Source organism: Podarcis cretensis (assembly GCF_951804945.1).
Source record: "Podarcis cretensis genome assembly, chromosome: 1".
Taxonomy (NCBI): domain Eukaryota; kingdom Metazoa; phylum Chordata; class Lepidosauria; order Squamata; family Lacertidae; genus Podarcis; species Podarcis cretensis.
In genome coordinates this window covers 131,457,509-131,483,913 of record NC_137170.1, presented here as the reverse complement: position 1 = coordinate 131,483,913, position 26,405 = coordinate 131,457,509, and the positions used below count along the sequence as shown (strand labels likewise).

General features: G+C 45.4%; 1 protein-coding gene across 2 annotated transcripts in view; it reads right to left on the bottom strand.

Moving 5' to 3' along the window:
- Nucleotides 1-13,947: 13,947 nt before the first annotated feature.
- The window catches only part of LOC307218628 (uncharacterized protein), a 67,083-nt gene continuing 54,625 nt past the window's right edge, over nt 13,948-26,405 (bottom strand). Inside the window, exons 4-10 of one of the 2 annotated variants that reach the window (XM_079981208.1) lie at nt 25,216-25,277; nt 20,661-20,776; nt 17,958-18,308; nt 17,333-17,442; nt 15,377-15,567; nt 14,792-15,180; nt 13,948-14,524 (exon numbers count right to left, since the gene is read on the bottom strand). In XM_079981208.1, coding sequence (XP_079837334.1) covers nt 15,511-15,567; nt 17,333-17,442; nt 17,958-18,308; nt 20,661-20,776; nt 25,216-25,277 — 696 coding nt within the window. In that variant the 3' untranslated portion in view covers nt 13,948-14,524; nt 14,792-15,180; nt 15,377-15,510. The remainder of the gene's footprint in view (nt 14,525-14,791; nt 15,181-15,376; nt 15,568-17,332; nt 17,443-17,957; nt 18,309-20,660; nt 20,777-25,215; nt 25,278-26,405) is intronic. The other variant, XM_079981207.1, reaches the window with a different exon arrangement.

Genomic DNA, 26,405 nt, shown 5'->3' with positions numbered 1-26,405 from the left:
GGATTCAGAATGCAGCAGTCTGATTGGTCCACAGAAGCCACCCAATACAGCTCCAGATAGAAGTGAATCCGCAACTTGATTGGCCTACAGAGAATCCCGGAATTAGCCAATCACGTGGGGCCCGTTGTGTAAATAATGTATATAAAGCAGACATTCTGGGGGAACATCCATTCCTCCTCACCACCATGAGCTGAATAAAGAGCATGAAATCCACTCTCGACTCCGAGTATATTTCAGATGGTTCTGTTGTGACTTTGATTACATGTGTGTATTTTTGGTCTTTGTGGAAGCCGCCCAGAGTGGCTGGGGAAACCCAGCCAGATGGGCAGGGTACAATTAATATATTATTATTATTATTATTATTATTATTATTATTATTATTATTACAGTGGTGCCTCGCAAGACGAAATTAATCCGTTCCGTGAGGCTCTTCTTATAGCGGTTTTTTCGTCTTGCGAAGCAAGCCCATTGACAGCTTAGCGGATTAGCGCTATTAGCGGTTTAGCGGCTTTTAGCGATCAGCTGTTAAGCGGCTTATCAGCGGATCAGCTGATAAGCGGCTTAGCAGCTTAGGAAAAGGGGGGGGGAAGGGGAAAAAACCCGCAGGAACTCGCAATACATTTTCGTCTTGCGAAGCAAGCCCATAGGGAAATTCGTTTTGCGAAGCGTCTCCAAAACGGAAAACCCTTTCGTCTAGCGGGTTTTCCGTCTTACGAGGCGTTCGTCTTGCGGGGCACCACTGTATTATTATTACATTGCTGTGCTCACCCCACTTATCCAAAAGGTGAGGTGCAGTGCTTGTCTGGATCTAACAACAAAGCTTTGCTGGAGGCTTACATCCACTGGCGAAGGAAGAGGACTGCGGGGGGAGCGTACCGCCCCCGGCAGCGTGATCCCGGTGGGGTGCCATCGCGGCTGCCCCCTGCCCACGCTGGGTGCCACGCCCCCAGGACATATGCCACGCCCCTGTGGGCAGCACACTACGCCCCTGGGACGCACACCAGCCCCAGCCCCACCTGCTCTCCGCCCCCCGGTGCCGGAGCATGAAGCTCAGCCACTGCTTATACCATTTTGTAATATGTGAGTTTACTTAAAAATATAGATAGAACCAAAGAATTGTGGGATGCAGGTGGCGCTGTGGGTTAAACCACAGAGCCTAGGACTTGCCGATCAGATGGTCGGCGGTTCGAATCCCTGCAATGGGGTGAGCTGCCGTTGCTCGGTCCCTGCTCCTGCCAACCTAGCAGTTCAAAAGCACGTCAAAGTGCAAGTAGATAAATAGGTACCGCTCCGGCGGGAAGGTAAACGGCGTTTCCGTGCGCTGCTCTGGTTCGCCTGAAGCGGCTTAGTCATGCTGGCCACATGACCCGGAAGCTGTACGCTGGCGCCCTCGGCCAATAAAGCGAGATGAGCACCGCAACCCCAGAGTCGGCCACGACTGGAACTAATGGTCAGGGGTCCCTTTACCTTTACTTAAAGAATTGTGGAGTTGCAGGGACCTCTAAGAGTTCATCTAGTCCAACTCCCTGCAATGCAGAAATAGAGGCACAGTGTGAACACTCCAAGCAGGCCACAAAATTCTGCCTGCTCAGCATCAGATCCCGAGAAAAAGCACAAAGCGCCGCAAAGCCCAAAGTCTTCCCCTCGGTCCTATGGCTCACTTAGGGCTCATCTGCCCTGCCACTTGTCCTGTGTGTAGAAAGCACGGGTCTGAGCGGTTTTCCGCTTCCCCCCTCTTTTCCCAGGCAAAACTCTCTAATGCTCAATCAGAACAAACATTAATCTGGAGAAAACCCAAATTGCCGTTTGCTCTGATTGAGCGCTAAAGAGTGTTTTTTCCTGGGGCAGGGGGAGCAGTGGAACAAGAGGAAGTGTAGGAAAGTTCTCTAAAGCCTTTTCCCCTAAATTTTCCTAATCCCCTTTTTAAACCGCCTCAGTTGGTGGCCCATCACTGCATCCAGAGAGAGCACATTGGTTGGCTCAACCATGTGTTGTGTGGGGAAGTACGTGGTCTTGTCGGCTCCAAACCCCACATATCCAGTTTCACTGACTGACCCTGCCTACGAATATTTCGAGAGAAGAAGGGAAACTCATCTCTGTCCACTTTGACCACACCAGGTATAATCAAGGCTATTTTTCTAGAAAAAGAGGTGCCACAACTCACCATGGACGCCTCCCTTGTTCTCTTAGAATGGCACCTGAGAGATGTCGGAACATGGGTGTGATTTTATGCATTTCTATCATGGGCCCATGGGACGTGGGTGGCGCTGTGGGTTAAACCTCAGCGCCTATGACTTGCCAATCGCATGGTCGGCGGTTCGAATCCCCGCAGCGGGGTGCGCTCCCATCGTTCGGCCCCAGCGCCTCCCAACCTAGCAGTTCGAAAGCACCCACAGATGCAAGTAGATAAATAGGGACCGCTTACCAGAGGGAAGGTAAACGGCGTTCCGTGTGCTGCGCTGGCTCGCCAGATGCAGCTTGTCACGCTGGCCACGTGACCCGGAAGTGTCTGCGGACAGCGCTGGCTCCCAGCCTCTAGAGTGAGATGAGCGCACAACCCTAGAGTCTGTCAAGACTGGCCCGTATGGGCAGGGGTACCTTTACCTTTTTTATCATGGGCCCACTTTGTTCTGAACATTGTTGTCGTTTAGTCGTGTCCGACTCTTTGTGACCCCATGGACCAGAGCACGCCAGGCACTCCTGTCTTCCACTGCCTCCCGCAGTTTGGTCAAACTCATGCTGGTAGCTTCAAGAACACTGTCGTCCTCTGCCGTCCCCTTCTCCTTGTGCCCTCCATCTTTCCCAACATCAGGGTCTTTTCCAGGGAGTCTTCTCTTCTCATGAGGTGGCCAAAGTACTGGAGCCTCAGCTTCAGGATCTGTCCTTCCAGTGAGCACTCAGAGCTGATTTCCTTCAGAATGGATAGGTTTGATCTTCTTGCAGTCCATGGGACTCTCAAGAGTCTCCTCCAGCACCATAATTCGAAAGCATCAATTCTTCGGCGATCAGCCTTCTTTATGGTCCAGCTCTCACTTCCATACATCACTACTGGGAAAACCATAGCTTTAACTATACAGACCTTTGTTGGCAAGGTGATGTCTCGCTTTTTAATGCCTTAACCATTCCTGGTTGCTCCAGCTCTCTGATCATTTTGGTCATCCTATAATCCCCCTTTCTCAGCTCTGCAAGATCTCTTCACAAGCTAACTCCTCCATTTTGGCTCAGTGGCTTCTAGCGTTGGACAACCCATGTGTGGTGCCCCTCTCTAGAGGCTTCTTTTTATATTATTTTCTTTTGATAAAGTAATAATAGTAAATAAATAAGAATAAAAACACCCCATCCCCGAGACCATTCCATTGCGACTATCCAACCTCCCGAAATTTCAACACCTCTTGCAATGGTTTGACCCCTTTCTGTTTTAATGGTACAAATTCTACAAACTCCTTTCATATCTCCTCAGAATCATTTCTCCTGCATATCCCCCATCTTAACTTAATGGCACATGTTAATTTATTGTTAATAGCTACATCCCACACCTCTTTATACCATTCTTCCATTTTATATTTTGCTTGTCCCTTCAGTAGCCCTCAGCTACTGAAGGTAATGGGGCCCTTTATATGTCCAGCTGTCCTTTGTCAACAACAAATTGCCTCTGTTTTTTTGTGTTGAATATATGCTATATGGTAGTTTATGGACCTAAGAGGTATCTAAAGCCATTTGCGCATAACAAAATATGCATTTTATCCAAGTAATTGTTGCAACCAGTCCATGCAGAATGTAGGCACCCTGTATATTGAAATGAGCAAACCAGTGATATTTTAGGGAGCAGGCTAGCAGGCGGGGCCCATGACTTACATCATAGGAGCCTACACAACACAAAACACTGTTGCTGTATGAAGGTTTTATTTTATTTGTTTTGCATCTTATATTTTGGAAATGTACACCCAGTGGTTTTTTCCTTTCATTTTTTTTGGGGGGGTGCAAGAGAGTGGGGCCCTAAGCTATAGCTTGCTTAAAAGGTAAAGGTAAAGGTACCCCTGCCCGTACGGGCCAGTCTTGACAGACTCTGGGGTTGTGCGCCCATCTCACTTAAGAGGCCAGGGGCCAGCGCTGTCCGGAGACACTTCCGGGTCACGTGGCCAGCATGACATCGCTGCTCTGGCCAGAGCCAGAGCCAGAGCCAGAGCCGCACACGGAAACGCCGTTTACCTTCCCGCTGGTAAGCGGTCCCTATTTATCTACTTGCACCCGGAGGTGCTTTCGAACTGCTAGGTTGGCAGGCGCTGGGACCGAGCAGCGGGAGCGCACCCCGCCGCAGGGATTCGAACCGCTGACCTTTCGATCGGCAAGTCCTAGGCGCTGAGGCTTTAACCCACAGCGCCACCTGCGTCCCTAGCGCCACCTGCTTGCTTAGCTTATACGTAAATCTGGCAATGGCCACCGGGATCCCTTCCAACGCTGCAATTCTTTGATTCTCTTTTCCTTCCTTCTCTCAATCCCTTCCCGGCATGTGACCTTACAGTGCCTCAGGCTAACAGCCATAACCTATTAATTCAACACTAAGAATTTATTCAACAGCCGAGGGGGGTAGTGGGCAGAGAATGGAGCACATCTTCATGTCAGCGGCTCCTTTGTCCCTAAAAAAAAAAGTTGACTTATTCCGGCCTCATACATTTCATCCTCAAGGTTGGATCAAGCTGAACCACAGTTAGCTTTCAGGTGCTCAGAGTTCTCCTTGTGCCGTAGCGATGCAGAGATGGCACAATATTCCCTAAGTTCATCACACTTGTTCACTCAAATCTGGTTTTCCGGTTTCTTGTTTCTTTTTGTTATTTTATTTATGATTTTCAATTTTATACATTTCAATAATTTTACAATCATTTTAACATTTTGAAACTCGACTTCCTTCCCCCTCTTTCTGCGGTTCCTTAAATTTAGTTTTAGTATTTTCTGCATATCCAAATTAACTTAATTTGCTCATTTATTCATCTGCTTTAAATATATACTCTTATAAAACCTCAGGTTGTAACAATAATCCTGCCAATGTTCTTATCTGTTTCCAGTTTATTTGTAAATATTCAATAAACCATTTCCATTTTTTTATAAAAAGTTGATTTCTTATCTTTCCAGTAAGTTTCTCCATTTCTCCATATTCCATAAGCTCCTAGGGTTATCTGTGGAAAGCCATGTGCTTTGAATGTGCTTAAAACGCATGGCATGTACGCAGCCTTTGACATGGAAATGCCTGCCGACGCGTGCATTTTGAGGTGGCACAACTGCTTGAGGGATCCATGTCACCTGAGCACTCCTGGAAACTGTAGTTTTTTAAGGGTTGCTGGGAACTGTATCTTTATGGTATGCAAACTACAGATCCCATAATTCTTTGGGGAAAGCCATGACTGTGCCACTGCTTTGCATGTATGGTGTGGACATGACATGAACAAAAAAGTTATGTTTTTTAGTGCTTCTGGAAAAATGTGCAGAGACCCTGGCTTTGGTGAGTCTAGATCATAGCTGTCAACGTTTCCCTTTTTTTAAGGGAAATTTCCTTATTCCGAATAGGATTCCTTGCAAGAAAAGGGAAAAGTTGACAGCTATGGTCTAGATCAGCCTCTGGAAATTCGTCTTAGAGTGAAGCCTTGAGGCCATACAGTGGTACCTCGGGTTACATACGCTTCAGGTTACAGACTCCGCTAACCCAGAAATAGTACCTCGGGTTAAGAACTTTGCTTCAGGATGAGAACAGAAATCGTGCTCTGTCAGCGCGGCAGCAGCAGGAGGCCCCATTAGCTAAAGTGGTGCTTCAGGTTAAGAACAGTTTCAGGTTAACAACGGACCTCCGGAATGAATTAAGTATGTAACCAGAGGTACCACTGTACTGAAGAACCAGGATATCAAAAAGATCATGTCAGAAATGGAAATGGACATAAGTTTTGCGCGTTCATTCGAGGTCAGAGATGAAATTTTCCAATCCAATCTCTTAGTACAGTGGTACCTCAGGTTAAGTACTTAATTCTTTCCGGAGGTCCATACTTAACCTGAAACTGTTCTTAACCTGAAGCACCACTTTAGCTAATGGGGCCTTCTGCTGCTGCCACCGCACCGCCAGAGCCCGATTTCTGTTCTTATCCTGAAGCAAAGTTCTTAACCTGAAGCACTATTTCTGGGTTAGCGGAGTCTGTAACCTGAAGCATATGTAACCTGAAGCATATGTAACCAGAGGTACCACTGTAATGACTTGTCTCGTTGATGCTGTGCTTCAGAGAGTGCTCAAATGTTTGTTGTCACGTTGTGTTCAGATGGGCTCTCTCAGGACACAACGGCACCCACCACTTTGACACTGAATAAACCAAGGTTCGTAGAGCAAACTATAGAGGAGAGGAAACTCCTTAAAGAAAAGCAATCGTACATACATCTAGATACCCATTTTAAGAGTTAAGGCAATTGGGTGAAGTTAACTGAGAATGTTTTTCAATGATTCAGCATCCACAGAGCATAACAGGCCACCAAAACTCATTTATGAAACCAGCCCATTCTGCTGGGAAGTGATAAGAACACGTTTCTCATCAGGCGTAAGCAAGGAGTCAGCAAGAAGTCAGCGACTCGGTATTTCCACCATTGCAATTTACCAGAAAGATTCTGATATTGTAGTTTTGCTTTCCTTTCCTGTGCTGCTAAGTATCACGCTCTGAATGCAATAATTCAATTATGGCGTTTGTGAAAACAAATCCCCAGATAATGTGCAAATATTGCTGGCATATTTCAGTTACCGTATTTTTTGCTCTATAAGACTCACTTTTTCCCTCCTAAGAAGTAAGGGGAAATATGTGTGCGTCTTATGGAGCGCATGCAGGCTGCGCAGCTATCCCAGAAGCCAGAACAGCAAGAGGGATTGCTGCTTTCACTGCGCAGCGATCCCTCTTGCTGTTCTGGCTACTGAGATTCAGAATTTTTTTTTTTTTCTTGTTTTCCACCTCCAAAAACTAGGTGCGTCTTGTGGTCTGGTGCGTCTTATAGAGCGAAAAATACGGTATATCTTTCTTTCTTTTTTAACCCAGATGGATTTTAAGAGTTGTGTGCGTGTTGTTTTTTTTAAAACCTCCAGTTGTCATTTGTGATATATTGTTTTTTATCTCTCTGGGAGATGAACAAGGTCATTTGAAAGGGGCGTCTCTTGAAGTTAATGGAAGGGAGCTTTCCTGAGGTCAGAATGAGATCCCTGCAGCAGCAGCAACAGTGTCTTCGCTTCAGATGTTGCGCTGGGACCTCAGCAGCATCATTTCAAAACATTCATGTGATAGTACAGCAAGTCTTAGGAGGAAGTCGTGGGAGATAACAAAAGGCAGACTGCTCAGACTCTGTTTGTCATGTCTCATCATTCAGGCTGAGTAAAGGGAATGGAAGGGGGCATCAGGGCCACCCGAATAAAGAACATTATAAAAGAGAATGTCTGTGGGGAATCTTGCTGGACTCCATCTCCCATCAGCCCCTGCAAGCATGGTCAATGACCAGGGATGATGAGGGTTGTAGTTGAGCAACTTCAGCCGTTCCAAAGATTCTGTATAATAATAATAATAATAATAATAATAATAATAATAATTTATTATTTATAAAACACCCATCTGGCTGAGTTTCCCCAGCCACTCTGGGCGGCTCCCAATCAAGTGTTAAAAACAGTACAGCGTTAAATATTAAAAACTTCCCTGAACAGGGCTGCCTTCAGATGTCTTCTGAATGTCAGGTAGTTGTTTCTCTCTTTGATATCTGATGGGAGGGCATTCCACAGGGCGGGCTCCACTACCAAGAAGGCCCTCTGCCTGGTTCCCACTTCTCGCAATGAGGGAACCACCAGAAGGCCCTCGGCGCTGGATCTCAGTGTCTACATGTGCCTTATGGTGCGATCACTTTGGGAAACTGTGTAGTGTTCTGGTTGCTCTATCTCAAGAAGGATATTGCAGAGCTACACAAAGCGCAAAAAAAGGGGAACCAAAGCGATACACCCTAGTGGCCTTTAAGTTCAGAACAAGACAACTCAGGGTGGCATTTTGTACACATTGCCCTAATATCTAATTGATGAAGGGTGTCTTTGAAATCTCTTAAAAAGCAAATGATAGGAACTTACAAAATTATGCGTGGTATGGCAACTAAAATTCAGGATAATCCCATGAAATTGACCGGTGGATGTGGGCGGGCAAGATACTTTTCCACACAGTCTATAAAGAATACATGAAAATTGTGAGCACAAATTGTGAAGATAGCCGATTGCTTTAGATAGCTTAAAGGGGGGATTGGCGAAATCCGTGGGATGAAAGCCTGTCAAAAGCTGCCTCAGAGAGCTACTGCGCCCATGTGTGTCTTGAGGACTTCCTGGAGACATCTACCGGTGTAGGAAGTCAGGTTCTGGACTTCATGGGCCTTTGAGCTGATCTAGTAGGTCTCCATTTAACTGGGGAGCTTACCCACAGAAAACTTGGAAGAACTAGTCTATAAGTGAAGAGGACAATAGCAGGTTGGGCCTTTGAAACTGTAAAACAAAAGTTCCACCTAGTCCAGAATGCATTGGCTAGAAGAAGAGTTTGGATTTGATATCCCGCTTTATCACTACCCAAAGGAGTCTCAAAGTGGCTAACATTCTCCTTTCCCTTCCTCCCCCACAACAAACACTCTGTGAGGTGAGTGGGTCTGAGAGACTTCAGAGAAGTGTGACTGGCCCAAGGTAACCCAGCAGCTGCATGTGGAGGAGCGGAGACGCGAACCCGGTTCCCCAGATTACGAGTCTACCACTCTTAACCACTACACCACACTGGCTCTCAGATTGCAGATGCAGGCAGGTGGACAACAACATGTAACCAAAACATCTGCATTGGCTGCCCATCTGCTACCAGGCAGTGGTGTAGCTAGCCATTTGGTTGCTTGGGGCGGCGAGCGCCCTGCAGCCAGGGGCGGAATGAGCCACCCATGGGGGCGGGGCAAGCTAAGGTAGGGCGCACGGCGTAGAGCCTCTCCACAGCCTCCCCCTCAGCTATATGGCAGCTGAGGCGATGGGCAGACACAAGCCCCTCACTGCTCAAAAAGGCGGTGTGGAGCTTGCAGGCAGCCTACCCACCGCCTCCCTCTCAGGAGAGACGCGTGGCTCAGGCATGCGGCAGGCCCCATGGTGTGACGCCCAGTGCCCCCCGTTTCACCTAGCTACACCTCTGGATTAGGCAGATTCATGGAGGAGAGGGCTGTCGAAGGCTGCTAGCCATAAAGGCTACAAAGTTGGAGGCAGCAATGCTTCTGGTTTCTGGAAATCACTCGAGGTGAGAGTGCTCCTGAAGTGGCAGTAAGAAGGGGCGTGAGGTGGGTGTGGGAGTTATTTTTTCAAAAATATTTTCCATTTTGTCCCCCCCCCCTCAGTGATGACACCCAGGGCGGACCACACCCACCGCACCTCCCCTTCCTATGCCACTGCTACCAGGGCAGTCTAGCCTCTCTAGGAATGGAGCTCCAAAGTCACTGAGAAGGTCCTTGTGAGGGTGGCAAAACTGAGAGAAGGGCCTCCCTTGAAGATCTCAGAGCTTGGGCCAGTTCGTTTGAGTCTTCTTGTGTTAGGGTTGCCATAAGAAGAGGAAGAGGAAGAGGAAGAGGAAGAGGAAGAGGAAGAGGAAGAGGAAGAGGAAGAGGAAGAGGAAGAGGAAGAGTTTGGATTTGATATCCCACTTTATCACTACCCAAAGGAGTCTCAAAGTGGCTAACATTCTCCTTTCCCTTCCTCCCCTGCCACAAACACTCTGTGAGGTGAGTGGGGCTGAGAGACTTCAGAGAAGTGTGACTAGCCCAAGGTCACCCAGCAGCTGCACGTAGAGGAGCGGGGAAGCGAACCCGATTCACCAGATTACGAACCTACTGCTCTTAACCACTACACCACACTGGCTCTAGAATACGTCTAGAATTCCCCAGACATATCCAGGACACTAATATGTCCGGGACAACCCATGGCAACCCATGTCAACAGAGTCGTTTTCAGTGATTTTCCTTAAAAATGGCTCGACAACTTTGCCAAAAAACCTCAATACAACCTTTCTGTGCGGGTTTTCACTTTTTGAAATATGGCAACCCTAGCATAGGTAAGACCACTGTTTGCTAAAAAAATGCAAACAGCTCATCGTTGTCTGTTTAGAGGACAATGGTGAGCTGTTTGCTTTCTTTAAGCTCTGACTCTGGTTGAAATATGGCAAGCCTATCCTATGTCCCTATGTGGATTGATTTGGGGACAATCCCTTTGCTGAAGAACCATGAAGCTTCGTATCTCCCATCCCTGCCCAACTTCTTTAGTCCCAGCTAGCAAACAAAAGCATGAACGCTGGTTGAGAAATTAGCTTTGTTGGGTAAATTCTGTAGGAGACAACAAGCCGGGCTGCCTTCTGCTTTTTGCAGTTTAACATTTGTAAAATCCCCGACAAGTGCCTGTGGCTAGAACAAGCGGAGCACTCTAATACGATCATTTGTACAGCTGAAGTTTCCTGCTGAGCTTGAGCATCCTCCCAGGAACAGCCTAATAGGACTCCTGCAGTGTGACCTTTCTTTCCTGTTGCCATTGGCTCAGAAACCCATCAGCGTTAACTACTGCCTGACATAACTCTGGCACAACGCCAAGCAAGGGAGAGAGGAACGAGGGAACAAGGAACAGTGTCCTACTGCTGATTGAATACCAGGAAAAGACAGTGACTTCTCTGGACGTTGAGGGTCACCGCCAGGTTCAAATTCATGGCATGGAAATAGAACAGTCCAATTGTGATGGCCTGGGATTCGGACTCAGACGCTGAACCTGAGGGATCCCAGCCTGCACAGGATTCCCCGCCTCCAGAACCAGCTGAGCCAGGGCTGGGGCTTGAGCCTGAAGGGTCCTCACCTGTGCTGGATCCTCAGGTGCAGGCATCAGCTGAGTCTGCTCTGGCTCCTGAGGCGATGGAGGACCCATTGCCTGCAGGTGCTCCACTCTCAGCCCCGTCAGGGGAGGCTGAGGTTGCCTCTGGGTCTAGTAACCCTCCAGCCTCTCCTGAGCTACAGAGGCTCAGGGCAGAGAGGCGGGGGAACTAAGTTCCCGCAGGACGAGTGATCGCCTCCAGACCAGGAGAGGCGAGTCACCAGAGGATCGGGGCTGCCCTATGCCTCGGGGCAGATAAAAGCCGGCTAGTCCCAGTCCCAGGTTGCGGGAGCAACATTGTTGGTTGCTAGATCCTGCCTGAACCCTGCCCTGCTTTCCTACCTGAGCTCCTGACCCGCCCTGGCTCCCTGCTTGAAAGCCTGTTCCTGACTTCACCTGACTCCCTGCCCTGCACCCAGCTTCAGCTACTACGGACTGCCTCCACGTTGCACCTTTGACCATGGACCAGACTTGGACCTCGCCTCTCGGGTAACCCATGGGACCAGCACACCAATGATGATGATGATGATGATCTCTCAGTTTCTCGGTTTCCTAGTTCTCTTTATTTCCACATCAGTGTCAGGCGGCAGAGGAACCAGCCCCCATATCAGGTTACCAGGAATGGATAAGACCAGGAAAAGACCTCACCATCTGCTTTTTATTCGATATTTACAGAGAGAGGCTTGGGAATGGAGTCTCTTGGAATAATGGCCTTGTCCTGAGTAAACACACACCCTTCTCTCCCACTTCCTCATTCATCAACAGCACAAGCCCCCTACAGTTGTGCTGTTGGGCTTACGGCCATTTGTCTCTGAGCTCTTTGCTCTCCTACTTTTAAGGATCGCCGGGTTCTGGGAGGTGGTGGTTCTGCAATGCTTTCTAGTGACAACATGTCAGCCAGCTGCTCCGGCTCTGCCTCCTCTTCCTCCTCCTCTACTCCCATTATATCCCAACTTTCCCCCTCATCTTCCTCTGAGCTATGATCTCCCTCAAACCATCTCCCTCAAACCCCTGTTGTAATTCTGAATTGTCGTCTTCTCTGGAAGGGTCAGGCTGGCAAGGCCATCTCCACCATTCCTCCTCTGCCCAGTCTCTGACAATCAACTTCCACTTTTTAAAAAATATAAATAAAACAAGTCCTCACAAAAATTCGACAGCATTTTAGTGCTAATTTCTCTCAATATATATGTCTGTATGCAATTTTCTCTATTATGATGCATCTTTGTTTCTTGGGTTCAAACATTATTTCGGAATGTGTGTATTAGGTGAGTCTGCCTTTAAATGTGAATGGAATCAAATTTCCCCTCCCCCATCCCTATTCAAGTGTTAATTAGTTACACCTCCACAATGCCATTTAAATAATAAAAATCACTAGTCAGAATACATACGCAGAAAAGACCAGATGATATTCATTTGATAATTATTCTTTTATTTACAAAGCATTATTTTAAAAAAAAGAGAATAACAAAGGGAGCTAAGGACATGACAAGGGGTGAAGCATGAAAGACAGGAACTGCGGGGGGGATGTTTAAAATAACATTTTCTTAAAAAAAAAAAAAAACAACCCAAAGCTTTTCTCTTAGGAATTCTAGGTGCCAAAATTCCAGCAGATCAGAAAAGACTATTTATGTACGTGACTGCTGTCGCTCAGATATTATTAGCCCAGAAATGGATAGAAGTCCCAGAGAAGAATGGCAGATTAAGTTGATGGACTAGGCCAAATCAGCAAAAATGACCGGAAGAATCAGAAACCAGGAAGACCAAAATTTTGATAAGGAATGGGGAAAATATATAATTTACCTTAAAAACCATTGTAAAATTATTAAAATTATTAGTAGGATTAACATAACACTTGTAGTTTAATGCTGAATTTTGGGTATAATGGAGATTTAAAAGATTTGGATTAATAGACAAGTTGCAGGAGGAAAAGGTTAATATAAGGACCCACAAAGGGGAGGAGGGAAATCCAGGTGATTGTTCAGAATTCTCTTGTTATGTTGATGGTTTGATCATTGTTCGTAAATTGTTAAAATTTAGAAAACTAATTTTAAAAAAAAAAAGAATAAAAAGAAAGACCAGAGTGGGTGGTAGATACTTGGTTGGAAGGAGACAATGAGATTGTTGGTGAGCAGAATGAAAGTGAGAGGGTTCTTTGGGATATGAAATAAAAGATACAGTGGTACCTTGGTTCTCAAACAACTTGGTACTAACACAGCTTGGAACCCAAACACTGCAAACCCAGAAGTAAGTATTCCGGTTTGCGAACCTTTTTCGGAAGCCAAACATGCTCCGTTTTGAGTGGTACACATCCGTTTTGAGTGCCACACTTCCATTTTGAGTGTTACGTTGTCTGTTTTTGCTATTTATTTTGCATTTTTGTATCTGCGGCTCTTTTTTTGTGACTGTGTGGAACCCTGCTCAGCTACTGATTCATTGATTGATTGATTGATTGATTGACTGCACTACATTGTTTATTGCTTTCATTTTATGGATCAATGGTCTCGTTAGAGAGTAAAATTCATGTTAAATTGCTGTTTTAGGGGGTTGTTTTTATAAGTCTGGAACAGATTAATCCATTTTGCATTACTTTCTATGGGAAGGGGCGCCTTGGTTTTGGAACGCTTTGGTTTTGGAACGGACTTCCGGAACAGATTAAGTTTGAGAACCAAGGTACCACTGTATATACTTCCTGACTCCAGTACTGGAGTGCGGAACTAGGGTTGACATAAAGCAAGTAATTAAAACACTTGCTTCTCCTAAACGCCCTCCCATTTGGGGAAGACTCTATAGAGAAGCAGAAGATTTGCCAGTCTTCAAACATTAGGAAGAACTTCCTGACAGTAAGAGCTGTTTGACAGTGGAATTTGCTGCCAAGGAGTGTGGTGGAATCTCCTTCTTTGGAGGTCTTTAAGCAGAGGCTTGACAACCATATGTCAGGAGTGCTCTGATGGTGTTTCCTGCTTGGCAGGGGGTTGGACTCGATGGCCCTTGTGGTCTCTTCCAACTCTATGATTCTATGATTCTATGATTCTAGTTTTGGAGCAAGGAGGATGGGTATATTGCCTTTCCTCCAATGTGGACTCATGATCTCATCCCATGCTCACGTCTGATAGGCTACATGGTATAAACAGGAAGCCTCTTTGGCGTACGGCAGTTTTCCCTGTACTTATTCTGATTTGACTTTCGGACATCATCGTATAGCTATATATAATTGGCTGGGTGAGAAAAGGCATTGTCTCTCTGCCTCATTGGCCAGGATTGCTTCTAGAAGGAGTCAGGGTTTGGTTCTGTTAAACAGTGCAAGTTAGAGAAAGTAAAAACGAAACAACAACAACAAAAAACACAGCCACAACCGGGGGCACATGAAAAAGGTAAGCAAGGCTACATGCTTTTGTTTGAGGGGAGCTGTAAACAAACCACTGTGTTGCAATACAGACAAGCTGAACAATATAACACAACTTCTCATATTAATTCTTACAAGTCTGGCTGATGAAGAATTGATCAAGATTGGCTGATGAAGCATTGAACAAAACAGATTGGTTATCCGGAAACTCTGTTCCGGCGATATTTGGTGACTGATTATGTATATATCAAACTTTTGAATTACAGTGGTGCCTCACAAGATGAAATTAATTAGTTCCGCGAGTCTCTTCGTCTTGCGGTCTTTTCGTCTTGCGAAGCACCCCTATTAGCGGCTTAGCGGCTTAGAAAAAGGGGGGGGAGGGAAAAAACTGGCAAGACTCGCAAGACGTTTTCGTCTTGCGAAGCAAGCCCATAGGAAAATTCGTCTTGCGAAGCGCCTGGAAAAACAGAAAACCCTTTCGCCTAACGAGTTTTTCGTCTTGCGAGGCATTCGTTTTGCGGGGCACCACTGTATTCTACCACGACTGGTGAAGATTTAGAGACTTTGGTTGTAATTTCTGATCATTTGTAATAGTCTATAAATAGTTGTTATTGGCCATTGTTGTTGGCCATTGTGTTGTGTTATATTGTTCAGTTTGTTTGAGGGGAAGCATTCAAACAGGCTACTTTCAGCCTGAAGTGGTACAGTCTAGGAAAAGCTGTACCAGCTGATTCTACAGACTGTATATAACCCAACCCTAAGCATAATGCTATTTTTGTTATTAAAGAATTTGTGGGGAGATTTTGCAAAGAAGATGGGTACTTGGGAGTTCACACTGTGGAGTGAATTGGCTACATCCTAAGGAACTCAAGGACCAAACAGCCTTTGCAGTGTCAATTTAATATTCTTTTGTTGATGTGTTGCATCTCTTTGTTGTGATCCAATCTGCAGTGGCGTAGCGTGGGTTGTCAGCACCCAGGGCAAGGCAAGTAATTTGCGCCCCCTAACCCATGGATTTGCGCCCCCTAACCCGTGGATTTGCGCCCCCTAACCCGTGGATTTGCGCCCCCTAACCCTACCCCCTAGATGTTGCGCCCAGTGCGGCCGGCCCCCCTGCACCCCACACGCTACGCCACTGCCAATCTGGAAGTAACAAATTGCATTCCTGTTTATTAGACATTTATTTTCACTGTCGTTACTTGGAAGAAATCAACACCGTTTCGTCCTTTTCCGTGGCAGTTTCCTTTCTTTTCCCCAGTTACATTGGTACAATTTTCTCATAGACCCCAGGAGTAAAATAGCCGCTTTTCCGTATCTGTAAAATAAGAAAAATAATCTGGCACTGCAAGAAAACTGTTCCATCCCACCATATATGCTTCCACATCTTGAGATTGATATAACCTACCTCCAGGTGTATATTCTCAACCTGTCTAATTTCTGCTGATCTTAACAAATGAGGTCCCTGATAATTGCTTTTGACAGAATATTTCACAATCTGTAAGTTTTTTCATTCTTCCATAATCTCGAATCCAGGAAGACAACAAAGATCAAGTCTGAAGGTATTTGAACTGATGGCCTGTTTGCTGTTTTTGTAACCTCTGCCTGAGAAATTTAGATAAAGTGTTCCCGGTCTACTATACACAATGCTGATGGTGAGATGTCTGGAACCAACATATTCTTTTATGCGTTTCACAATTTTACACTACCAACAACATTCTTCTCTGTATTTTGGCACTATGGCTGAGGGGAAATGGCCTCTCCAAATTCTCTAAACTCTTTTCCGGGGGTGAAATTCGGGCAGAGTGTGGGGGGGGGGTTGCAGAATATTCTCCAAAGGGAGTAGGTGGGGGTTTCAAATTGAAGGATTGAAGGTGGCTAAGAACTCGATAATAAAAAAATAATTCCAGACAAACATAATCTCCAGATTAAAGTCCAATCAATAAACAACTTCCACAATATCCACCAAAGATGTGCCAGGCAGATTCGACTCAGGTAGGACTTTAGAAGGCAAAAACACAGGATGGGGAGTGCATGGAAGACTCTAAGGAACAAGAATATACTCTAATTCTGATAGGCAACACCCCTCTGTGAAGAGTTAAACCACCCTGTTCAGCGCATGCTGACTCTACTCATCGTATTGAGATTATTACAGTATTCTGGTATTGTGGTGAGAAGGCAAGGGCAGTGGTTGCTAGTTCTGAATCAGAAAGAAACTGCTGCCGTTCATTTCACATTGGTGAACATCCTTTTTGACCTCAAGCCCAGAACAGCAGTTGATCTTGAAGAACTAAATAACCCTGCAAGGAATTTCGTTTCATCTTCTACGGAATTACTACAGACTTTTCAGTCTCTCGGTGTTCCTTCACCTTTCACGGCAAGAGTAATAATTTAACAGTGCTGAGTAGGACACAGTTTCTGGTCCACACATAAGGCCCCTGCCCCATTTCTGGTCGATTGCATGCTGGGTGCTGTAATTCTTGCAAAAAAATAATAATTCTGGGCTTGGATGACTTAATATGGATCAGTTATGCCTCTTGTGTCAAGCGTTCTTGCACATGTACTCTTGCTTAAAACCCCAAACAAAGCATGTTGGTGGACCAAATTAAAATATGTTGGTGAGGACACCCCATCCTTGGTCTAATAATTCTAGATCAGGCATGGCCAAACTTGGCTCTCCAGCTGTTTGGGGACTACAATTCCCATCATCCCTGACCACTGATCCTGTTAGCTAGGAGTGATGGGAGTTGTAGTCCCAAAACAGCTGGAGTGTCAAGTTTAGCCATGCCTGTTCTAGATTCTGCTCAGCAGCATAGCAATACAGACCAGACATTGCATTCAAGTCCTTCTTGGGATAGCAACTCAAGACTCTGGATGCAATTTCTAGCACATGCACACACCAATTGATGTGTGCATGTGCTAGAAATTGCATGGCTACATTCTCCAGGTTGACTTTTCAGGTCTGTCTGTTGACCAGAATGCAAGGGAAGCAAACTGCCAAAAATATGATGGTCATGATATTACAAATCCCCTTGGATTTATTCCTAAAAGCCCATGTACTATGTTATAGCTCATGTACTTACAGCCTTTCTCATAATGCAGGTTGTGATTAAAATGCTGTATACAAGCAATCCAGAAGCTACTGCTGTTGTGATCCAAAGATAGAGTTGCGGGTCTGGGCATGGATCTGTGTCTGAAATACATTTAATTTTTCAAATTATCATCTTCAGGAAGATAGAGCAAATCTTAACACACACACACACACAGTTTTCCAAGTACAGTTGTACCTTGGAAGTCGAAAGGAATCCCTTCCGGAAGTCCGTTCGACTTCCAAAACATTTGGAAACCAAGGCACAGGCCAGAAAGCTCACTGCAAAATTCAGAGAAGTGTGAGTTTCAAAGGATGGCTGTGCTTCAGTTCTCGTATTGCTTTGGAAAATATGAAGGTAGGTTAAATGCAAACTGAATCTGATTTCTCCCCATCCCTACTGGCAATAGATATGGAGGACAATATGCTGCGAGGAATTCACAACTCACTCACTAGGAAGCAAATCTCAGTGTGACGGACTTCTGCACAAACATGTACATACTGTGAGAAGGCTGATTTGAGAGTTACAGGATTGAACTGATAGACCTCAAGGACACACATTCATTCTGAAAAACACTTGAAGGCACCCTGATATCAAATCGTGAGCTTTCTGAACTCACCAACCACATAGAGCTGGGTTCCCCTTCCCATGACTTGGTTGTAGGGTGGCGGGAAAATCCGTTCCATCTTGCAGATATACAGACCAGCATCAGTCAGCTGCAGACCCCAGAGAGTAACGTTTACACCATTGTGACCAGGGTGGACTTGGCACTTGATGCCATCCTTCACGATGAACGGCTCATACCCAGCAGTAAGCCATGAAGCACACATCCTGAGAGACTCGTTGCCAAGGTCTTTAAGTAAAGTTATCACGAGTCCCTCTGCATCTCCAGCATTCCTGTATTCACACGCAAAGTGGGCAGCTTCCGGCCTTTTTACCACCAGGAACGACGGTTGAGTTACTTCTATGACTGTAATGAAATATCAAACAGAGCGCTGTGATAAATAAACATGCACAAGAGAAATATGCTGTATCCATAGAAAAGGGAGTGGCAGGTATCTCAGATACTTATTTAATATCAGATATTTAATTTACGGATTTTGAATTATGGTGCTGGAGGAGACTCTTGAGAGTCCCATGGACTGCAAGAAGATCAAACCTATCCATTCTGAAGGAAATCAGCCCTGAGTGCTCACTGGAAGGACAGATCCTGAAGCTGAGGCTCCAATACTTTGGCCACCTCATGAGAAGAGAAGACTCCCTGGAAAAGACCCTGATGTTGGGAAAGATGGAGGGCACAAGGAGAAGGGGACGACAGAGGACGAGATGGTTGGATAGTGTATTCGAAGCTACCAGCATGAGTTTGACCAAACTGTGAGAGGCAGTGGAAGACAGAAGTGCCTGGCGTGCTCTGGTCCATGGGGTCACGAAGAGTCGGACACGACTAAACGACTAAACAACAACAACAACAATTTAATTTACGACATTTATATCTTGAGGGAACTCAAGACAGCATACATGCCGTTTCCAGGCAGTCACAAATCCAGGCACTGACTAGGCCCAGATTTTCTTAGCATCCGTAGGGTTCCCTCAAGCCATATCTTGGAAAATTTTACTTGAAGTTCTTCAAATAAAACCAGGCATATATTCAACATGTGAGCAGAATTCAGCTGACACGTGCCTTAAGTTCTGCAGGAGAAGACCTAGTCATAGTTCCATCAATGACTATAGTTTGTAATGCAGCATCTGAGAGCATGGCCTTCTCTGTTTTGGCACCACAGGTGTAGAATTTCCTCCCTTTGCAAATACAGTTCTCCTCCCTTGCTATTTAGCTTCATTATTAACTTAACTTGGGTAGGAGAGCTGGTATCTTCTGCTTATGGCTTGCTGTTGTATTATACTTAGTAGTTTTTTATGGTATTAATAGTAGTAGTGTTAATATTAGGCAACAACAACAACAACAACAACATTTCTTACCTGCCATTCACCATAAGGTCCCACAATATTAAAATCAGTTAAGACAATTATGTAATTCTGCATGTGAGATTTTAATATTTGGAGGTTTTTAAAAAAATATATCTGGAATGTTAGAGGGTTTTAAAAATATTTGCAGTTCCCACAATATTAAAATTAGTAAGAACAATCATGTAATTCTATATGTTACGTTTTAGTATTTGGAGGTTTTTCAATATTTGGATTTTTAAAGAAAAAGAAAAAAGAATGAGTTTAGGTGCACACTACCCTAGGAAACTTTGGATTTAAGGGTGAGTTATTACTGGGAAAACAAATAAATGAACTTTGCAGAAAAGTTTATTTTAATTTTATTTTAGACATCTACTTCTTTAGCAGTCGCCCAGTAACGTCTCAAGAATTATAGCAACAGAGAAATGCAGTCCCCGCTGGTCTCTCACTTATTTACTTAATTAATTTTGCATGCAGCTTTTCAAAACTAGCGTTAACTACCCTAACCCTCCTCAAGCAGCTCTCAGTTAAATGTTTGTAAAAACAAGAATGCACGGAAACAACATCAAAATCCCATCACTAAAAGTGCACGTAAATGAGAGGTTTTTTCCAAAGCTAAGGCTATGTTTTTTAAAATGAAACAGAAATCATAACATTATCAAATCCCTGTAATGGACTGCAGACGAACAGGTGTCAATCTTCAAGTAACCTTAAGGAAGGTAAAGAATAAGAATAAGAATAAGAATAAGAATAAGAATAAGAATAAGAATTCCGTCCTGTATCTATTTTCTAGATTGTAAATGCCTCAAGTTAAGGACTAATACAATAGAGAAAGTACCAAAGGCCAATGGTCCTTCTAGCACCCTACTCTCATGGTGACCAACAAGATGTTGGTAGGCAGGGGCAAAACTAATCAAAGACCCAGTTTGGCACACCCACCCCATGAGCATTTTCTGGGCAGCCTCAATGGTACACCTCTGGAGGCTTCACCTGGGGCAAAAAATCTGGCTAACCTCCCCAACCCTCCCATAACTATGGCTCTGCCTGTAGGAGGCCCATATGTACATATATAGATGGTGGTCATGGTGGTGTTCATAAAATCATCATCATCATCATCATCATCATCATCATCGCCACCATCATTTATACCCTGCCCATCTGGTTTTCCCAGGCACTCGGGGCGGCTTACAGCACATAAAAAATGGTAAAACATTAGACGTTAAAAGTTTCCCAATGCAGTAGTAACAACTACTGTATTAACAACAACAACCCTGCTTTCTAATGTATTTTCCATGTCTCTTCTTGATAATTTTATATAGGAGTGATTTCTCAGCCTCGTCCTATATTATTAATAACTCACCTTTGCTGAAGCCAGCAGCTAAGCTGGGAAAGACAATGGCGATAAAAAACGAAATCATCACACAGCCAGATGTTGGATTCATGTAGACGTTCGATGCTTTCTTAGTCGAAGACAAGCTGGAAACAAACCGGATTGATATTTAGAATGATCCTTTGTTCACGATAGAGGATTTCAGTGTGAACGGAACCCACGCCGTGTGAGAGAGAGAGAAAGAGAGAGGGAGGGAGGGAGGATATACCTGAAAAGGTAAGCAATGTTTTGGTTGTTTCAAGACAGGAAACAGTGGAAATACGTGTGCAGTTAACCTCAAAGAGCAGTGAGCAAAGCAAATGTTCACCACCCAGAAAAATTAGTCAATATGAAACTTGTATTCAATATTAAAATGTACAGCAAGAAAGGAGAGATTGTCCCCTGCAGCATCAATGTGAGTTCATTTCCTCCCGTTCTTTCTGTTATTTTCCATTTATATACTTAATTTATATACATCCTTTACTGAAGGAAGCAGTGGTGTGTCCACTCTTAAAAAAAACTTCATTAGATCCCTTAGACCTTTCCAATTACCGCCCAGTTTCAAATCTTCCATACCTGGGTAAGGTAATTGAGAGAGCGGTTGCTGAACAGCTTGGTAGGTTTCTGGAGGAAACATCGGCATTAGATCCATTTCAGTCCGGTTTCCGTCCTGGTTTTGGGACGGAGACGGCTCTGGTTGCCCTAACAGATGATCTCCGTAGACACCTGGATCGAGGTGGGTCAGGACTGCTGATCCTTTTAGATTTGTCAGCAGCCTTTGACATGGTCGATCATGATCTTCCGGACCACCGCCTCGCAGACGTGGGGATACAGGGCATAGCCCGTAACTGGTTGTGCTCTTTTATCTCTGTTCGGGGACAGAGGGTGGCACTAGGGAGGGAAATGTCATCGCGCCACTCCTTGGTGTGTGGAGTGCCGCAGGGCGCAATTCTCTCCCCGATGCTTTTTAACATCTTTATGCGCCCCCTTGCCCAGATTATCCGGAGCTTTGGGCTGGGCTGTCACCAATATGCTGATGACACTCAGCTCTATCTGCTGATGGATGGCCACACCGACTCGACCCCGAACACACTGACCAGATGCTTGGAAGCTGTGGCTGGATGGTTTCGTGGGAGCCGATTGAAACTAAATCCTTCGAAGACAGAGGTCCTATGGCTAGGTCGGGATGGCATGGGGATGAGGGACCAACTCCCTTCTCTGCGGGGGCCCAATTAGTGCCATTGCCTTCCGTTAAGAGTTTGGGTGTAATCCTTGACGCCTCCCTTTCCATGGAGGCGCAGGTTACAGCAACAGCCAAGGCGACATTTTTCCACCTTCGCCGCATCAAGCAGTTGGTCCCTTACCTTTCCCGCCCTGACTTGGCCACAGTGATTCATGCGACGGTCATCTCCAGGCTTGACTACTGTAATTCGCTCTATGCGGGGCTGCCCTTGAAGCTGTCCCAGAAACTCCAGCGGGTACAGAATGCTGCAGCGAGGCTCCTCACGGGGTCTCTGCCATGGGAGCATATTCACCCAGTGCTTTTCAAGCTGCACTGGCTCCCGGTGGAGTACAGGGTCAGATTTAAGGTGCTGCTTTTGACCTTTAAAGCCCTTCACGGCCTAGGACCCTTGTACCTACGGGACCGCCTCTCCCGGTATGCCCCACGGAGAGCCTCAAGGTCCATAAATAGCAACACCTTAGTGGTCCCGGGCCCTAAGGAAGTTAGATTAGCTTCAACCAGAGCGAGGGCCTTTTCAACACTGGCTCTGGTCTGGTGGAACGCTCTGCCTCATGAGACCAGGGCCCTGCAGGATCTGATTTCTTTCCGCAGGGCCTGTAAGACAGAGTTGTTCCGCCTGGCCTTTGGCTTGGAGCCAGTTTGATTCCCTCCCTCCCTCCCTCCCTCTCTCTCTCTCTTTTTTTTTTTATTTCTTTTCCTTCTCCTCCTGCGATGAGGCTACATTTTAATATTTTAATGTTCCATTATTTTAATGTTGTATTTTATTTTTGTTTTTAAGTTGTAATCATTCTTCTTGTTTTTATTATTGTTTGTAAGCCACTCTGAGCCCGGCCTTGGCTGGGGAGGGCGGGGTATAAATAAAAAATATTATTATTATTATTATTATTATTGTATTGGGCAGCAGCCAATGTCACATGAATGGACTTCTGCTCGCGTGAGAGGACTTCCTCTTCTTCTTTCCCCACCCACTCTCCCCAAATCTTCTCCAGAGAATCTCCCCCAACCCCCCAAGAGAAGATTTTGAAGGGTGGGGCTACAGGAGGTAGGAGAGGAAGGGGTGAAATCCTATCACAGCCATGGAAGTCTGCCAGAGGTCCAGCAATCCCTCAGCAAATTTAAAATATAACAAGTGAGAAAATAAAATAATGTCATGGTTTTGTTTTAACTAATAATTTACCATATTTTTTGCTCTATAAGACTCGCTTTTTCCCTCCTAAAAAGTAAGGGGAAATGTGTGTGTGTCTTATGGAGCAAATGCAGGCTGCGCAGCTATCCCAGAAGCCAGAACAGCAAGAGGGATTGCTGCTTTCACTGCGCAGCGATCCCTCTTGTTGTTCTGGCTTCTGAGTTTCAGAATTTTTTTTTTTCTTGTTTTCCTCCTCCAAAAACTAGGTGCGTCTTATGGTCTGGTGTGTCTTATAGAGCAAAAAATACGGTAATTGGAGGCAAACACTGCCCACCTCCCTGTTGCTGTAGCCACATTGTCTTTATATTTCCCCATACTCTTGCATTTTCTGTGCATAACTGTAGTGCAAATGGGCTCCATGAGAAACTTAGGCATCAAGACCCCAACATCATTTTGAACTGAAATGCCTAACAGCATAGCCTTAGGGGAATGTGGTATCAACAGCCTTCCTGCTGATGCTACTTAGTTCACGAGAGAAATTTGAGAACCAGAAGGTGAACCATTTAGGCTGGAATTTTCAATTTGTTCAGCGTTACTTCACGAATTGAAGGGCTGCAGGTGGCGCTGTGGTCTAAACCACAGAGCCTTGGGCTTGCCGATCAGAAGGTCAGCGGTTCGAATCCCTGCGATGGAGTGAGCTCCCGTTGCTCGGTCCCTGCTCCTGCCAACCTAGCGGTTCGAAAGCACGTCAAAGTGCAAGTAGATAAATAGGTACTGCTCCGGCGGGAAGGTAAACGGCATTTCCATACGCTGCTCTGGTTTGCCACATGGTCCGGCCACATGACCCAGAAAAACTGTCTGCAGACAAACGCCAGCTCCCTCAGCCAGTAAAGCGAGATGAGCGCCACAACCCCAGAGTCGTCCACGACTGGACTTAACAGTCAGGGGACCCTTTACCTTTACTTCACGAATTGCATAGCATGTCTATGGCATGCACAGGGTCTGTGATATCCCATTTGAGACTTCTATAGGTGTCCACCACTAGAATATACCTCTGAAGTTACTTCAAAACATGAAAGTAGTTATAAAAAAATAATACTAAGATTGCATACATACATAACATCCACATTTCTCGGCACATGCCTGCACATGTATGTGTACCTACAGTATATATGATCACTCATTAGCTTACACTCAATATATAAATGCAAGGCATTTATATGCCATTTCCAGTACTATATGCATTTCCACCTGACTCTAGTATACACCTTTTCGTACACATTACTTGGCTGCAGAACTGCACCGTAAAAGCCATAGAAGTGCAAATTTGAAAGGATGGATGGCTTCCGATTCACACATTGTTTGGGTTCAGATTATGGAGGTTTACCTTTAAGTATGGAATGCATTGCATCGCTTCCCCAACCCAACTCAAAAAACAGATTGTCCATTCCTTGCCTCTCTAGGCTGTCTAAACTTGGACACTAGGAAAGTTTTACCTGCTCTTCTTCAAAGCCAAGAGACTGGGGGGATTTCCCCTCACTGGTAAGGTAAAGGTAAAGGGACCCCTGACCATTAGGTCCAGTCGTGGCCGACTCTGGGGTTGCGGCGCTCATCTCGCTTTACTGGCCGAGGGAGCCGGCGCACAGCTTCCAGGTCATGTGGCCAGCATGACTAAGCCACTTCTGGCAAACCAGAGCAGCGCATGGAAACGCCGTTTACCTTCCCACCGGAGCGGTACCTATTTATCTACTTGCACTTTGACGTGCTTTCAAATTGCTAGGTTGGCAGGAGCAGGGACCGAGCAACGGGAGCTCACCCCATCACGGGGATTCGAACCGCCCACCTTCTGATCGGCCAGTCCTAGGCTCTGTGGTTTAACCCACAGCGCCACCCGCATCCCTTCCCTCACTGGTGGTCAAGCTTAAACAGTCACAAAACTTTGGGAGGGGAAAGCTGGTCCTTCCTCCTCTTAAGGCAGCCCTCTAGGTGTTTTAGGACTACAATTCCCATCATCCCTGACCACTGGTTTTGTTAGCTAGGGATGATGGGAGTTGTAGTCCCAAAACATCTGGAGGGCCAAGTTTGCCTATGCCTTTCTTAAGGGTAGTAGCTGCTGTTCCTCTCTGCCCACACACCACTTGCCTGGCTGCCAGTTTCGGTAATGGGATTTTGCTTACCTGCAAAGCTGGAGCAACAGGTATGCTTCACCTGTTCTCTGCCTCTTCTTCAAATCACACACCTGGTGACAGAAAAGGACAGAGATGATTCCAGCAGCTGCAAAGATGGCTCACCGTGAGATACCAGCAGAGCAAATGATGGTCATGATTCCATAGCAGGATGTAGAATGGAAAGTTCTTCTGAATACCCCCAGGCTCTCTCCGATATGTAAAAACCTGCCTTGTTTCACTTTGAAACAGATTTTCACGGGGTCATCCTAGTTTGCGACTAAAAATAATGTCGGGCAGGAAGTCTGCTTGATGGCCTGAGTAATTATGGTAATCAGATTTCCACCAGCATCTTTCCTCCCTACTTACTTCACTGTGTTTCATTTGCATATTAATTAGCTGACTGTTGACTCAAAAACATCAAACATGTGGCATTTCTGCTGCTGCTCCAGTTCTGTTCTTTCTGAAGTTCTTCAAAGATGGCTTTCAGTTTATTGACATCCCTGCAAGCTGTTTGGTTCACTGGTGAGAATGATGAACATAACATGAATCTCACGTGTGAAACTTTCTCATCTTGTAGAAAAATGGCTTTTCTTAATTTAAATTGAAAAGTTGCTCGTAGATTCACACATGAACCTACTTAAGTCAGATCATGGATCCATGTGGCCCAGTGTTGCGTATACTCTGGCTGGCAAGAGCTTTCAGTTGGAGATACCATTAGACAGGATGGGGCAACTGCAATAGGCAGTAGATGCGACAGGGGTGCAGGGAGCCACAGCAAAGGGTAGGAGGGCAAGCTGCCCTCACATGTGGTAAATGATGCTGTGCCATTGCCAGCAGTGTTGAAGTAAGATTCAGCTGCCAGTCTGGTCAGTCTCTCCACATGAAGTGGGAGAAAGCTGCCATATTGTCCTGTTTCAGGCAGCAAATGCCTTGGCCTGACCCCTGGTTGTCTCTTGAGCTTGGACAGTCCATTCTAAAGATTAACTAGTTCCGGTTCAAGTACAGCATGTAGAAGCAGGAACTAATTCCAGTTCTATTTGCAGTCAGTTCACAATTCATTTCGATCCTCGGCAATGAATATTTCAGCACTCAGAGTGTTAGAAGCTGCTTTGCTGAAGTACACAATATACTTAAGAAGACTAAGAAAACATTAAACATACGTGCAATGAAATGCAAACTGTTTAATTTATTTAAGCTTT